The sequence below is a fragment of the Belonocnema kinseyi genome, chromosome 7 (genome assembly GCF_010883055.1).
Source record: "Belonocnema kinseyi isolate 2016_QV_RU_SX_M_011 chromosome 7, B_treatae_v1, whole genome shotgun sequence".
NCBI classification, from domain to species: Eukaryota; Metazoa; Arthropoda; class Insecta; order Hymenoptera; family Cynipidae; genus Belonocnema; species Belonocnema kinseyi.
Window position 1 is genome coordinate 88,180,163 of NC_046663.1, and position 11,922 is coordinate 88,192,084.

Here is an 11,922-nt window from a genome sequence, read left to right on the forward strand (position 1 = left end):
ATGCGGAGAAAACTATGATAAAGTTTTTTGAAAAGTTTTAGATCAAAATAATTAATAGTTTAGGAGTAGTGATGATTTTAGTTAATGTCAGCGCTGGAGTTCAAATTGTAACGTTAAAATTTGAAAAGCTTTTCGAAATTCTACAGATTCAAAGCTTTCTATGTAAAACAATTCAATTTCAAAATGTTTATTTTTACATATATTTGTGTTCAATTTACTCTTCTTAAATAAACAGTGACATTTTTAATGGATAAGAAAACTAATACAAATAATACATAAATAAATTTATTTATTCAATTTAATATAAAAAATAATATAACGGAAGACCTAAAACCTGGAATTAAAAATATTTTATTGATTAATTATTAAAATTAAATTATCTGAATAAATGATATTATATTAATCTCAATTCGTATTAAGACTTTCGAATTCAAACAGTTACAATTTGGAAATTCTCAAATTTTTAACAGATTTAGAATCGTTTTGTTAAATCAATTATTGTTCAGTTTTTTATACTTTAATTATTTACAAAACTGTTCAAATCAATCTTGGGCAAATTTTTCTTCTGCAAATTCATAAAATTCCCGGTCAAGGAATAAATTCAATGTCATTTCCTTGTTTTTCCTGGTCTCAGAAAATTCTCGGTTTCCCGGTCCAGCGGCCACCCTGCTGTTCAGACTTTAAAGATTAGAAATTTCATGTAACATAATATGTAATTTTAAACAGGTTCGATTTTTTAAAATGTTTAGTTAACTTTCCAATTATGAAATCATTTAATTTACAATGAGGCAAATCTAAAATGTTTTATTTAAAAAATGTACCGTTTTAGATCTTTATTTTTAACTGTACATTTTCTATTTAAGGAATTTTAAAATGCAGTTTTGAAGACTCAAACAATTGATTTTTTAAATTGAATAGTAGTTGGAGTATTAAAAAACGTACAATAATATAATGAATTTTATAAGACGATTCTAAATGTTTTAATAATTAAACAATTTACAGATTTTAATGTTAAAAATTTAACTGTTTCAATTCGAAAACTTAATAGTTAAAGAATGTAAATGTCCGGTTGAAACTTCACAATTTCAAATCATATGCACATATTGTTTCTGCAGGTTTCAGTTTAAAATACTTCATTGTTAAAGGATACATTTTGAAACTTCGTAATTTAAAAAGTATATTTTTGCAATATTTGATGGTTTATTTCAAATGAGCCGTTATAAATCAAATACTCAAAACTAAATAATTTGAAACTGAATACATTAATATAGGTTTTAAATTAATTTAAATTTTGGACGTAAGAATTTTATTTGCTATTTTTTTTAGTTTTTAAGTTAAATTTGGAAATTTAGATGTTTAAATGATAAATGAACAATAACTATTAATTAGAAACTACTTAAATAAAAAATAAACTCATTTTACAAGCTTTTAGTTTTAAGCAAAATTTGAAATTTGTAAATTCGTGGCTACGTTCACTTAAATTTCGGTACGTATAGCCGGATTTTTCGGCGCGAATGTCGGGAACTAAAAAGGGACTATTTGTACCAAAAATTTGGTACACAGAAATGTATATTCATATTTTTTAACCAGAAATCTCGCAACTGTACAATTTAAAAGTTTAAATTGTCAAAAGTTTGGTCATTTAACGGCATTTAATTTCAAATTGAATAGTGTTGAGACCTTCCATTTCGATGAACGTCAAAATATCTTGTAAATCGGGGAAAATATCGGAAATTGAGCAGAATACGATTGGAAATTTACAAGAGAAAAAAATTAAGGTTTCCCAAATCCCGTGTTTATAAATAACAACATTATTCACAAAAAAAACTTTTGATTGCCAGTGCCATATATTGGTTAGTAAATTTCAAAGATTTCCTAGGTTCTGATTGGCTAATAATAAATTCAACTCGACACACGCTTGCACCATTAAATCGCATAATTTAAAAATAATAATTTTTGATTTAAATTTATGACCCCAGACGATAATAAAATTCTATCCTGTGTGATAATAAAAATTAAGATGATAGTTATATGAAAAAGAAATATTATTTTTTCAGAAAAAAATGCCTCGAATCAGAAAAAGATTGGAGTTATACAACAGCAGAAGAGACGGAATTGTCAACGTTTCGATCAGAAATTCCGAAATTTGTAAATGCCCATAATTTATCTCCAGAATTTAACAAAAATAAAAAGGAAATTCAATCAGACATGGAAACCCCTATCAAAAATGCCACAATAAACTTAATGAAGTCAGTTTCCGCGATTGAATTAGGATCAAAAAAATCAAAATTTGAGTCTAGATTCAAACTTAAAATGAAAAGAACCAGCAATAAATATGCTGAACAAAACCGACATTATTCGGATTATTCAAAAAATGAAGAATCTTACAAAAATAAATCTTATTCTGGAAGTTTTTACATAAATTCATGTAGAACAAGTCTCAATTCAAATTCATCCTGGAATTTCACCCCGCGTTACAATAAAAGAAATTCTGAAAAATCTCGTGAAAATTTCTCCCTTTTTAAAAATTCAAACCACGGAGATACGGAATCTCATTTCGACTTATGCGAGACTTACGACGAATTAGGGTTGCTTTTTTCCCATCATATGAAACAACAGGCTCGCCCCTGTTATAGGAACTATTGTCTTTTAAGAAGACATTTAAAACGAAGAATGCACGATCAAAGGCAATGTCGAATCAAGAAAAATTACTTCCAAGATTATCCGAACGGTCAGACCCCTTCTTGCACTAGTGGAAATATTTGTAGAGACACCTACGACGAATTTAGTTTAATGAAAGCGTCGCGACAAGGAAGACAAAAAATCAGAAAAGCAGTTTACGAAAGAAGAAAGAAATTTCTAGATCAACCCTGCGTTTCTCCGGGAAGACAAATATTCCAAATGTTTTCGGGCTAAGATGTTTACTTGGAATGAAAAATTAAAACTTAATACGACGAAATCGCCTATTATTTTTCAAGTTTACCCGATTTGTTGCATCTCTACGTGGAATGTTTTTGATTGGAAGAGTGTAAGTCTAATAAAGAAATCAAGAACCTGTAGCTTTTTTAGATGGAATTTTTATTTACATAGTTACATACGCTCGCTCCTCTTAACTTCTTTCACTTGAAGACCTGCAAAAAAAACTAAATTAGTATTTCGAAATTAACTGAAAGGAAAAATGTGAGCGGAAACCAAACATTTAAAAAAGTTCAGGGAATTTTATTGGTTAGGGGAAAGTCATGGAATAAAAAAAAATCTTACAAAGGTCAGGGTATTTCCAGATTTTAAAATAACTGGCAAGCAGAAACAATTTGAAATTGTTTTGTTTTATTTATAAAAGATTCAACATTAAAAATGTTACATATTTAAGATTCTGGTCTTCGAATATTAATCAGGGGAAAATTAAAGAATTTTTAAAATAAAGTTTTGCGGTAAGTCTGATATAATAATCTTGCTATTAATTTATTTGCCTTATATTTATATTTCTAGTTTTTGCAGTTGCTTCCTCCTGAACATTATCTTTTTAGTTATAAATGTTACTCCTTGTTTGAAAATTCAACAATTTTGTTCGAAAATGGCCTTTTTGAGTTCAAAATTCAACTATTTCCATAGAATTTTTTTTTAAATTAAAATTCACAGTTTTGTGTTGAAAAGTGAACTAAAATATTTTCTGGCTGAAAATTTCACTATTTTTTGGAAATTTTATCTTTTTATTTAAAAATTCATCTCTTTTAAGAGACATTTCACCTTCTTGTATAAAAATGCAACTAATTGGTTGAAAATTCAACGATTTTGTTCAAAAGTCATCCTTTTTGGCTGTAAATAAATTATTTCGCAGAAAAATTACTTTTTGTTAATGATTGATAATTTTTAATTGTTTGGTTTAAAAATTCAAGTATCTTTGTAGAAAACTTACTTCTTATTTAAATCTTATATTTTTATGTTGAAAAGTCAAACTGAAACTGAAATCCACTTTTTTTCTTATTTATCTTTTTAATTTTAAACTACAAGTATTTCGTGGAAAATTTACTTGATGTTAAAAAATCATAGTTTCGTTACAAATTAAACTTCTTTGATTGAAGATTAAAATATTTTGGTTGAACCATTTGGTTAAGAAACCTTTTTTTTTAAGATTCATGTTTTTAATTGAAAATAGATCTTTCTAGTTGAAAGTTTAAATATTGGGTTCAAACATAATTATTTTTTTAAATTAACGTTTATTCTTTCGTTAAAAATTTATCTATATTGTTGAAAATTATTGGATGAACTTTTTTTTTCATGACTAAAAATCTTTATTTGTTGTAAATTGTTTAATTAGTAGAAATATTTTATTACGGTTCTCTACAGGGGGAGACTTGAAGAGGCATTTATCAAAAATAAATAAGTAAAACATACCAGGAGGCAAAGATTGCTTCAGTTTTTCGGCCTTTTCTTTGTCGGTGATGACAAGAGTGTAAAGGAATCTCGAGCAACGGACCTTGAATTTGACATTGTCAGCGTTCTTCTTTATCTTGACAGCTGAAATATTGAAAGAAAAAATATATCAAACTTATTAAAATAATAAGGCCGAAAATGTTTAGGTGTAAAATAAGAGTCAAATGATTTAAGAAATGTTTTAAATTTTAATTTAGATTTATAAATAGTTACTTACATTTTGCGTCCTTCCTCCTAGCTTTCAGAAGAAAGTCCTTAATCTCCTTGATTTCTCGTGGCTGAAAACCAAAATAAAGTTCAACTAATTGCAAATTACAAGATTTAATCATTAAAATTTTTATTTTCATTTTTCAAACAAAATTATAAGTATAACGACATCAATATATTTGCACTATATTATTATTCAAAATTTGCGTAATTTCAACCGAGTTTAGAACTCGTTATTAAGTTCGAGTATCGAATATCAGACCGCTTTAATCGACGGAAAAAATTCACGATTATTTCCTGGGTCTCAAACATTTCTTGAGTTCATTGAAACAAAAAATTATAATTAGGGCTGAAAATGTTTCCATTTAAAGTAATTAAAACTGAAATGATCTATTTTTTATGATTTATAATTACATCATTTTAAGAAATATTAAGCTATAAATATTTAAAAGAATTTCAACTAAACATTTTATAAGTCAGAAATTATATTATTGTAATATAAAGTCGTTTCTAATTAATAATTGTTTAATTTTTATTTATACGTCAAAATTCAAAACTTTCACTTACAAATTACAATTTTCTTAAGGGCATGCGACACAGTGGGATTCCTACATTACCAACCTCTTTTTTCCATTGAAAAAATTTTTTTTGTGAACCATAGAACTTTTTTGGTAAATGAAATATCGAACTCAAAATTTGAGGAGAGCATAAGAAGACATTATTCTACGTTTATGTACTGCATTTGAATCGGAATTAAAAAAAAAAAATTATTTCTGAAATTTGTTGCCAAATTTCGATTCAATTGCAGTACATAAACGTAGGATAATGTCTTCTAATGCTCACCTGAAATTTTGAGTTCGATATTTGATTTACAAAAAAAGTTCTATGGTTCAAAAAAAAATTTTGTTCAATAGAAAAAAGAGGTTGGTAATGTAGGAATTCCACTGTGTCGCATGCCCTTAAATGAAACAAATAAAATTGTAAACTTAAAAGTATAAAGTTAGCCGAACGACTGAAAAATTCTAAAAAATAAAAGACGTAATTTTAAAACATCCGACACTGTAACATTTCCGGCAAAGAAAAATTTGCGAATTATAAAAGTCCCGAATCTAAACGACTAAAAACTTATTTTTTATAATAAATAAAATAATTCGGGAATTTGTCTATGGTCAGAATTTTCAGTGCCATATATTTTATAATGTTACCAATTACATTTCAGGACTTTTCTATTATCGGGAGTTTTCTAATTCCGTAATATCATAAACTGTCAAGGATTGTATTGTTAGGGAATTTAAAATTATCAGCCACTTCTAATTCCGGGATTTTTATATATTTATAATATTTTCTCTTTCGGGACTTTTACAGTCAAGGAAATTTTATTTCTTGTGTTGCTTCAGCAGTTCTGAAAATTCATATCTTTTAGTAGAAATTTAATATTTTTTAGTTAAAAATACATTTTTTCGGTGGAAAATTAATCTGCTTCGGTTGAGGATTTAACTCCTCGTTAGAAAGTTGAACTACTGGGTTGAAAATTGATTTTTTTGTTGAAGATTCACCTCTTCGGTGGAAAATTTAATTAGTGTTGAACATTCCTTTGTTTAGTTGAAAATCATGTTTTTTTGACTGAAAATTTATCTATTCCATTCTTGGTTGAAAATGTATGTCTTATTTGAAAATGAATCTGTTTGTTTAAAAATTAATTTGTTTAGATTGGGGGATTCAACGATTTTGTTGAAAATTCATTTCGGTAGAATTCAACTGTTTTTTATTTAAAAGTAAATTTTGTTTTTGCAAATTCAAATACTTAGTTGAAAGTTGAACTGCTTTTTGAAAAATGCATTCTTTTGGTTCAATATTCGTTCTTTTCTGAATTGGAAATTAATATAATAACTAAAAACTTATATATTCCATTTTCGGTTCAGAATTGATCTTTTTGGTTTATAAAATTATCTATTTAAAAATTCAACTTTTGGGTTAAAAATTAAAATTTTTTTGAGGTGAAATGTCAAATACTTTTTTTCTTGAAAATTTATAATTTTAGTTTAAAATTCATCTCTTTGGTTGGAAATTGAACTATTCCATCTACTATTTATAACATCTAGTAAAATCAATTGTTCAATTTTTAATACTGAAAGTACAGTTCAATTTTTAAAATAATTTATATTTACCGTACATGAAATAAAAACATTTTTACCAACAATTTTCAATTTCAAACGCTTTAATTTTGAATTGTTGAAGTCTTCTACGGAATTTAGAATTATTAAAATAGAAAGTTTGCAGGACGTTGGCCAACGGTTAACAAAATAAATGTTTAATTATAAGGAACTTGTTTATCAATAAACGCCGTGAATTGATATAATCTAAACTATCTATAACTTAAAAACACATTATTTTACAGAAACAAATTATGGAACTGCTTTAATTTCTTTTTTTGAGATTTAGATCTTTTCATAATAGGCCGTAGAAAAATTAGATTTGCTGATATTAAAAATTACTTCGAAATTATGTCAAATATATATTAATTAAGTTTTTGGAAGATATTTTAAAAATTTTTTTGCGCGAGACAGTAGCCACAAACTAAAAAAGGGGCGAAAACCATGTAGATACACAAATGTCACAAATTACAGGTTATGTACGGTTCGTATTGCTTCAATTATTTTTGAACCTAATTTGGTATAGCACAGACGTAAAAATGAAGGGAAATTGCCAAAAACATAACACGATTTCAATATATTTTATTATTTTCACAAACGAAATCACATATAAATAAATAAACTCACCATTGTCAAATATGGAACAATGAAGTGTCTGAAAAAATGGAACAAAGAAGACGATTAGAAACCACAATCAATAAAAATATAATCACAGGAAAAAACAAAAATTCTGTTAAAAACTGACTTTGTTTAATTTATTGAAAAAAACTCTGGGATTTTCTTGATAAGTTACGATTGACAATCGAGACACAGAAAGCACGAACTCACCTAGCAAACTTTTCACCGGAAGAAAGGCGCGCTCTCTCGCGTCGCGTCTTTACCTAAAAGAGGAAGTTTCATCAAATCAGCAACAAAAATTTAAATTTTGACATATAAATTTTAAAAAAGAGCAATATACAGTAAATAAATTGAATTTTTAAACCAAAACTTAATTGTAACCCACATATCAAAATATTATGTCAATTTCATTCAATTTTGTTGATAAACAAAGTTCTTTGTGGAGGTTAGGATTTGTCATGGTTTAAAATTCCATACAATAAAGTTAAAAATCAGTTATTAGTTGTGAGATAAATAATTGTTGCAAGTTTCTTCTAACTTTTTTACCTGAAATTTGTTAGTATCTTTCTAAAAAAAAAATAATTTTTTCAGCTTTCGTTTGTGAAAGGAGAAGTTAATTTGAATTTAGCGCTGAAAGTGTCATCAGCTGCTCAGGTGACGTGGGGGGGACATCAGTTTCAACTAATATCGTTGACACCGCAACACCGCATTACCGCAACTGGCAGGCGAAAACACCAGCAAACGTTTGGTGTTGTTGGAAGAGATAGTCTAGTTTCAAGTCAGACTAAAAAAGAGTTAACCCTGTTAGAAGGAAATTTTAAGTACTCACTTAAAATGGAGAGCCCTTTGCCACACGTAATGGAAAGTGCTGACGATTTCGGGGGCAAACCAAAAGATCGGTTAGTTTGCATTCTTGACCAAATCGAAATGCACGTAGAAAAGCTCAGGAAGGATGCCTCCAGGTTAGAAGAAGAAAAGGATACGCTTCTATCAACCCTTGACACCCTTCGCAACAACGAAATGCTAGTTTCTTTGGATGACCGTGAGTAAAAATATTAAAAAATACACTCCTAAATTTTTATAGGTTGACCTCGAATGTTCTTGAATTACGTAGAATATTCCCGAAGTTATTTGGTTTTGTTGTCTAAGAGTTTTCTTATGATAATAATTTTCTGACATATCACAAGGTTTATGAAATTATATTAACCGGTCGAGTAAAAAAATATATCGTAATCAAATTCTTAGTATTGTGCTATTTTTATTCTGATGGTTCGTTGTAGATTTGTTTAGAATTTGTTAATGGTTGAAGGTAATCGCTCGGCTGACCGGATGAATACCCGAAGCACTCGACGCGTCCTGTCAAAATGAAAAGTTGAATCGGTTTAAATTTTTGCTGACTGTTAATTGTTCCCAATCGCATTCAATCGTATTGAATTGAGTAAATACACTTGCATGCAATACGTCCTCTGCAGTTTTCATTTGTAAAACACATGGAGCGCACGCTTTTATTGGTTAGAAATTAAATTTTTAATAATTTAACAAAAATGTTAAGAACAAAAATTAAAATATTTGTTCAGGCGATATACCGAATGAAAAATTGATAGTATCTGTGTTATAAAAACATGCAAAAACCATGCCGTTTCACGGACGTGTGAGTGATATAGTGTGATATTCATATTGTAGACATTTGTTTGTTTGAAAGAACAAAAACCCGCTTGTAAATAATTATAGCAATATCCAAATAATGTTGTGACAATATTAGCCTCCAATTCAGAATAATAGATACCTAATTGAAAACGATTGGAATCATTATAAAACGTAGGATGGCGCCAATATTTTGAAACTCGGGCCAAATAAATTGTAGGCAACTCATTAAGAATTTTTAAATTTGTAGTAGAAAACCTTATCCAATACTTTTAAGTTTCTCGCAGTATAAGAATGCTGAATTTTTAAATAAGTTTGATTTGAAATTCTTGGAAGTTTTTAGTTTTAAATATTAAAAATATTCAATTTTCAACATTTAAAATAATGTGGTTTGTTTATGCTTAATCTTAAAATCATAAATTCATAAACTTGCATATAATAGTATGGGCGTTTTTCTACATTTTAGCATATCAAAGAATAAGAGTTTGATTTTAAATTTAAAAAATTTTTGAAACTGAATTTGAAATGCTAAAATTTAAAAAAAAATATTAAGTTTAAAACTAAGCAGCTTGGAAGCCCGAATTTTAATAAGTTTATTTTTTTAGTCTCTGACATTGTACTTATTCAAATCAAATCGCAACAAGAATAAAAAAAAAGTATATTGTCATTAATTCAATTTCAAATGACATAATTTAAAATAAATAAAGTTACAGGCTTCTGAATCTATATTGTACAATTCTGAAAACTTTATTTAGAGAAAGTGTCTATACGGCTTGTAATTTTTACATACATTCTAAAGTTTTGAACCCGAAATAGCTGGTTTTAATTGTTTTAATTATACATATAAAATTTCACGTTTTTGAAATATTTGTTTAATTTTGTTCAATTTGAAATTAATAAGTATTTTAAGTTTTAAATGATCAATTTGAGAACATTTAATCAGAGTTTGAATTTCAAATTATGCTTTTCATAATCTTTTCCGTTTTGGGTTTTCAGCAGTAATTTTTTTATTTGTAATATCTTCGTTTTAATTTTTATTGTGATTTTGTAGTATACCTTTCTTGTTCAAAGGTTTACATTTGAATTATTAATTTTTTAACGAATTAAATTTAAAGCCAAATAATGTTCAATATATTGATTAAAAATTATACAATTTAAAATGCTTAAAATGTAAAATTATTGCATTTTATAGGCTTTAAAACGCCTTAAATTTTAAAATTCTTCAACTACTTATTTATCAAACTTAAATTTTACATTGTTAAATATTTTCAACTAAATATTGTCAATTTGAGGATATTCAATCATCAAAGTTTTAAATTCAAATTATTCCTTTTATAATCAATTTCAGTTTTGGTTTTCAGCTATAAATTATTTTATTATTAATGTTTGCACTTTATATTTTATTGTAATTTTATACCATACCATTATTTTTCCAAAGTTTTAATTTGAATTATTAATTTTTTAACAATTTAAATTTAAAGCAAAATCATTTTCAATACATTGATCTACAATTATACAATTTTTAGTGCATTGAATTAAAAATTGTTCAATTTAAGACGTTTGTAATTTAAAATTTTAATTGCATTTTGAGGGCTTCAAAAGTCTTTAATTTTTAAAGTGATTGTAAATTTTTATTTAGAATTTGTTTTATTGTTAAGCCCTAAATCTAAATTTATTAAACATTTTCAACTTAATTTTTAAAATATTCGTTTAATTTTGTTTAATCTCAACCGATTTTAAAACCTATAAGCCTTTATAAAATTTTCACTACAATAAATGATCTAGGAGCGCATAATAATAAACAAAAAAACAATTCTGCTTCTTTTACTAATATAAAATCGACTTTTATATTTCTATCGCGTATCTGATATGATATTTTTAATGTATTTAATGTACCACATTTGTTATCGTAACACCGCTTTCGTCTGGTAAAAATTATCTATACAATTTTTATTTACTTTATTTTGTAATGTACACTGTTTAAAATTGATTTTTTTCCAAAAAAGTGAATAACTGTTTTAAAATAATTTCCACCATTCGAAATTCCTGCCATCTCGTGCCAAATTCGAAGTATCCGATTGGAAACAACTTGAAATGCAAAATGCTTAATCTTTTTCAATCGTTTTGGCACAATTAAGAATCTCGATTCGGAACAATTGAGATATTAATTGTATCGGTTCTTATTGTTCTCAAATTATTATTTCTAGAAGGGTAGTTATATTTGCGTATGCAGCAAAAAATGTTGAGGGTGAAAGGGGTCAGCTATCTGAGCAGTTTGAGTCCAGTTTGTCTGCGGCTAGCATAGAGTAAGAAGCGACTGTGTGTCCTGAAAGATCCACCTTCTGGATGTCAGTGTTTTGGTCTTTTTGGAAATCTAATTTTATCGTGTTTTTTCGTTACTTTTGTATATTTATCTACACAGAATACGTAAATTGTATTATTAGATCCATATTTTATATTGTATAATTCTTAAACTGTAAACTTATAAAATTCATTATTGAATAAAATATTTTTTTAAAGTAGTTTTCCATTTTTTCAGAATATTTGTTTCAATAATATAAAGTTCCCAATAATAAAATAGTTTCTTGAAATCTATTGTATGGGCTCAGAAGAATAACTGTGCATTTTTAAAGATGTTAATAATAAAAATAACGTTGAAAAAATACTTCAAGGACTTAAAATCCCACCTTGCCGATTGCGTCAGTAAAATTCACCTTGTCGATCAAGGGATATAGAGCACATTATAACCTTTTAAAAGTTATTTTGAAACCCTCTGTACCAGACTTCAATCCGGGCGATTTAAGGAAAGCAAACGTTAGCTCACAAGACATAGACTGATCCTTCACATTTCTGTGGAAGATACCGT

At 27.1% G+C, this 11,922-nt stretch overlaps 3 protein-coding genes across 4 annotated transcripts in view; 2 read left to right on the forward strand and 1 right to left on the reverse strand.

Moving 5' to 3' along the window:
* LOC117176462 overlaps positions 1-2,938 on the forward strand; it is an 8,910-nt gene extending 5,972 nt beyond the window's left edge. The window contains exon 7 of the mRNA XM_033366707.1: positions 2,058-2,938. Coding sequence (XP_033222598.1) covers positions 2,058-2,916 — 859 coding nt within the window. The 3' untranslated portion in view covers positions 2,917-2,938. The remainder of the gene's footprint in view (positions 1-2,057) is intronic.
* The window catches only part of LOC117176463 (BAG family molecular chaperone regulator 2), a 17,270-nt gene continuing 8,231 nt past the window's right edge, over positions 2,884-11,922 (forward strand). Inside the window, exons 1-2 of the mRNA XM_033366708.1 lie at positions 2,884-3,028; positions 8,004-8,454. Of these exons, the coding sequence (XP_033222599.1) occupies positions 2,918-3,028; positions 8,004-8,454 (562 nt within the window). The 5' untranslated portion in view covers positions 2,884-2,917. The remainder of the gene's footprint in view (positions 3,029-8,003; positions 8,455-11,922) is intronic.
* Positions 3,058-7,665, reverse strand: LOC117176465 (60S ribosomal protein L38). 2 transcript variants are annotated; one of them, XM_033366716.1, is made up of 5 exons: positions 7,623-7,665; positions 7,422-7,449; positions 4,652-4,712; positions 4,396-4,518; positions 3,058-3,131 (listed from the first exon to the last, which is right to left on the reverse strand). In XM_033366716.1, exons 2-5 carry the CDS (start codon positions 7,422-7,424, stop codon positions 3,091-3,093), a joined length of 228 nt encoding a protein of 75 aa, XP_033222607.1. In that variant the 5' UTR covers positions 7,425-7,449; positions 7,623-7,665; the 3' UTR covers positions 3,058-3,090. The 2 variants fall into 2 exon arrangements, with proteins under 2 accessions (XP_033222607.1, XP_033222606.1); XM_033366715.1 differs by having other exon boundaries at positions 7,540-7,655.